Source organism: Mandrillus leucophaeus, unplaced genomic scaffold (assembly GCF_000951045.1).
Source record: "Mandrillus leucophaeus isolate KB7577 unplaced genomic scaffold, Mleu.le_1.0 Scaffold564, whole genome shotgun sequence".
Lineage (NCBI taxonomy): Eukaryota > Metazoa > Chordata > Mammalia > Primates > Cercopithecidae > Mandrillus > Mandrillus leucophaeus.
Window position 1 is genome coordinate 471,216 of NW_012106075.1, and position 4,634 is coordinate 475,849.

Here is a 4,634-nt window from a genome sequence, read left to right on the forward strand (position 1 = left end):
GAAATATAAATCCATCTATATCCCAAGTGCTGTCCTTGGCTCACCTACTCATTTAACAAAATATATCTAGGCCAGGCACAGTGGCTCATGCCTGTAATTCCAGCACTTTGGGAGGCTGAGGTGGGCGGTTCACTTGAGGTTAGGAGTTCGAGACCAACTTGGGCAACATGGCGAAACCCCGTCTCTACTAAAAGTACAAAAATTAGCCAGGTGTGGTGGTGTGCGCCTGTAGTCCCAGCTATTTGGGAGGCTGAGGCACAAGAATTGCTTGAACCTGGGAAGCGGAGGCTACAGTGAGCCAAGATGGTACCACTGCACTCTAGCCTGGGCAACAGAGTGAGATTTTATCTAAAAAAAAAAAAAAAAGCATAACTAATTGTGCAAAGTAGAAGAGGAAGTTGAGAATCATTGAAAAGAAATGGTAGATGTGGGGGCTCTATGAGACAACTGTAGTCAATCCCTCCACCCACCTATTAGAAGAAAGTGTGGTATGAATTGGTTTTGAGTATTGTATCTCCTATGGTATGGTATGCAGTATACCTACACAAGGTGTCTAGGAGAGCATCAGAATTCTGCAGGTTCTCAGAAGCAACCCCAGGAAATCATAATGACCCTCAGAATCCCTGGGAGACGTTGTAAATATGTAAATTCCTTGACCTTGCCCATGAGATTCTAATAACCATCCTACGTTGGGCTCCTAGGTTGGGTCAAATAGAAATCTTTCAAATGATGTATGCTAAAATTATTGGAAATCTAATTCATAACTTTCAGATTATAGCTGGAGGTAGTTGGTTATTTCCTGTTTAAGATGGTTCGGGTGAGCTTGTAGTTTCTATGTACTGAGAACACTGGATTTGAAAGTGGAAGCCAGTAGCTTGCTTTTACTAATTTTTTATAGGACTAGCAGGTGGCACCAACTATACTATTCTAAGAGCAGGCTAGGCTGGGCACAGTGACTCATGCCTATAATCCTAGTGCTTTGGGAGGCCAAGGTGGGAGGATCACTTGATTCCAGGAGTTGGAGGCTGCAGTGAGCTGTGGTCATGCCACTGCTCTCCAGCCTGGGCAGCAGAGCAAGACCCTGCCTCTAAAAAGCAAACAAACAAACAAACAAAAGGGCAGGCTGGTCATACCTGAAAGTGTGATTGGTACTAAGAAAACAGAGCTATAAACCCTGTACCAAATCCATAAACCAGGAACCCAGACTAGCCCCCTTAACCCTTACATAGATCTGGACAGCTGTGGAAATCAACCAGGACCAACCAAGCAAGACCAGCAAAGGCTGTGTATTCTCAGCAAGGGTGTTGGCCGCCACCACTTGCATTTGGGCAGAGACTCAAACGCAGGCAAAGGAGTGGGAAAGCGTCACCGTGGATAAAAGGGGAGGCTGCAGGTGTGCCCTGAGTGGAGGTTGTTGATCTGAGGGATGCTGAAGGTAGCTGACTAGAAATGGGCCTCATGTGATTGGTTAGGGGGGATGTATTTTACTTTCTCTGGTTGGTTCTAAGTTGGAAGTGCAGACCAAAATTAGGGAAGCTGTCAGTTGCTAATCAAGTCCTGGCCATCTGGGGCCAATCGTTACAGAAGTTACTGGTTAGCTTCCTGGATTGTCACCAGAGGCGGCAATCTTGCTACCTGCGAGCCTGATTTAGGGAAGGCTGGCTTCCTGGGTTTATTGTAGATAGCGGGTGGGTTCTTGGGCAGGATACTGCACGTTGTGAGGCATAGGTCTGTTTTTATTACGGTCAGGCCTTTGTCTTTTGGTTATTGTTGAAACTTTTTGTTCTTCCATTAGTTTACTATTGACCAAAAAACGTTCCTCACCTGGGGTCTCCCTCTGTGCCCTGTGTGGTGCCTTGAGATCCACAGGGCTTTTCCCACCATCCGTTCCCACCTGGCCTGCCTTTGGTGTTCTCCAGTCATCTCTGGGTGCCCAGCCCTGCTCTGGAAGCTTCCAGCAAAGTCTGTGTCAGAAGCAAGTTAAGGTCCAAGGTCTGGCAGGAACTCTGAGGGAGAGAACATTAGTAATTTATATGGCTAGTGATGTCTGCTTTTTTTTTTTTTATATATGTTAGTCCCCTTTTTTGAGGAAACTAGGGCAGAAGTAGTCGGTCCTGGGAAATTTTAATTTCCTTGTAACTGGCATTTTTCTTAATATTCAAGCATCATAATCAGTAAGGCCAAAAATATCCTCTGAATATTTGTTCCGAAATCCTGAACCAAAAGAGATGGCCCTTTTGGGGGTGGCCTCAGGGAGTACTGGGCTTTCCAGCACCTTCTGGAACCTTCTGGAAGCCCGAGGAGGATCAGGGTAGAGGTCTGTGGCCCACTGTGGGCTCCACCTCAGCCATGAAAGCAGATATTAAGTATGGCTGATAGAAGTGAGATAGACAAAACATACTCCCCAGGGGCAGCTGGTTTTCTATGGAATTAACTTCTATTAAATATTTCTATTTCTAGGTCTGTGGTCAGGGATCATCATCTGTACAGTCTTTCAAGCTGTGTGTTTTCTAGGCTTTATTATTCAGCTAAATTGGAAAAAAGCGTGTCAGCAGGTAACTATGTTCATTCTGTCCTGGTAAAGGTTCCTCTCCTAGAAAAACAGGATCTGATCTGGCTCTCCCTTTTTTCTTTTGGAAAGTTCTTCTCTCATTTTCTTTATTCTTATCTCACAAATACTATTTTTCTTGTTGTTTTAACTAGACAGTTCAGATGTGAAGGGCCAGATGACCCCGGATTTATCCATTCCCAGAAAAACAGGGGGCTCCTTTCTTCCTTGTCTCCCATGCCAGGCTGCCACCCTTGTGCAGGAAAATCCAATTTCAGGACAAGAATTAGAACTGGAGAGAAAGGTGGGATGCATCAAAGTCATCCTGATGTCGTTTTTATGATTACCAAATGTTTTGTTAAGGTGCTTGTGTGCATCCTTCCCTTCAACTTTCTAGGGTCAGTATGAGGTCTAGAAATAGGTGGTAGAAAAATGAAATGAGTCGAGGTATGGTGGCTTATGCCTGTAGTCCCAGCTATTCAGGAGGCTGAGGCGGGAGGATCGCTTAAGCCCAAGAGGTTGAGGCTGCAGTGAGCTGTGATTGCACCACTGCACCCCAGCCTGGGTGATGGAGCGAGACCCTGTCTCTACAAATAAAAATTTTTAAAAAAGAAAAAAGACATAAAGTAAAAAGAAGGGAGAGTTCCAAATGATCTTGATCCCTCTCTTGTCCCTGTCTCCCTCACCCTGTACTGTTCCCATGCCACCTTCCCTCTCATGGACCCCATTTCAACCTTTTCTGTTTTCTTTTTCTTAAAAGACAGGCTCTCACTCTGTCACCCAGGCTGGACTATAGTGGCAGGATCACAACTCGCTGTAGTCTTAACCTCCTGGGCTCAAGTGATCCTCCTGTCTCAGCCTCCTGAGTAGTTGGGAATATAGACATACGCCACCATGCCTGGCTGGGTTTTTTTTGTGTTTTGTTTTTTGTTTTTAATTTTTTAGTTGAGATGGGGTCTTGCTGTGTTGCGCAGGCTGGCCTTGAATTCCTGGGCTCAAGCAATCCTCGCTCCTCAGCCCCCCAAAGTGCTGGGATAACTGGTGTGAGCACTGAGCCTGGTCCCATTTCAATCTTTATGAAAGATGATCTGTGAATAAGAGGAGCTTCAGCTGTACATGCCAATTAAGGAAAATGGCTTGACTTTTCCTAAACTAGATGGTCAAGTAAAATACCTTATTAACACCATCATGAAGCCTGAAGGACTGACTGAGTTTCATTTTCCAGGCTCAGGTACACGCCAATTTGAAAGCAGATGTGGCTCGGAGTGGGAATTCCGCTCTCCCTCAGGACCCGTTTCACCCAGGTATGATATGACTCCCTCAACCCTTGGATAGGGCTGTCCAGGTGGGACTGGAGGGGCTGTTCGTGAGACACAGCTAGATTTGCTGCTATGAGCTCTTATTTAAATAGGCCAATAGTGTTTCAGAAACACATGATAAAGTCAAGTAACAACCTATTCAAGGTAAACTGACTTCAAGTTTATTTACTTTAATTCCACACATTAGTAGACTGCTACAGATGACTGAAAGCTCCCCAGTGCCTCCCCTAATTTCTGCAAGCACTTTCCAGGCATTTCCAACACTCGGAGATACTGTGCTTCTACCATAGCTTGGAAACTGACATTTGTTTGTTTTAATGGGGTCCCTGCTGTTCATCGGGCAGACACTTGTGGACTTTAAACAGGTTGTTTGCTTGGACCTTTGCTTGTGATGCACATCATGCAAATGTGGTTATGGTTTTCTTCAGTCAGTTGAGTAATCCCGCCCCCCGCCCCGCCATTCCTGGCCCGTTAGGCAGTTAGTCACCCACTCCCAGTAATCCTTGCTCCTTTATCATTTAAACCCTTTGATTTCATAGACTGTCTGATATGCAGTCAATGGTCAATTGTGTTGTTTCTGCCCATTTTCATTCATGTTGTCTAGGTTCCTGTGCTGTGTGTCTGGTTATCTTTGATTTTAATTTATTTTTAAAATAATTTTTTAAAATAAAAAAAAAATTAGGCCAGGCACAGTGGCTCACACCTGTAATCCCAGCACTTTGGGAGGCCGAGGCGGGCGGATCACAAGGTCAGGAGATTGAGACCAT

The 4,634-nt window shown here is 45.1% G+C and overlaps 1 protein-coding gene across 1 annotated transcript in view; it reads left to right on the forward strand.

Moving 5' to 3' along the window:
- The window catches only part of SLC47A1 (solute carrier family 47 (multidrug and toxin extrusion), member 1), a 45,770-nt gene that overhangs the window by 36,670 nt on the left and 4,466 nt on the right, over positions 1-4,634 (forward strand). Inside the window, exons 13-14 of the mRNA XM_011998251.1 lie at positions 2,461-2,555; positions 3,774-3,852. Coding sequence (XP_011853641.1) covers positions 2,461-2,555; positions 3,774-3,852 — 174 coding nt within the window. The remainder of the gene's footprint in view (positions 1-2,460; positions 2,556-3,773; positions 3,853-4,634) is intronic.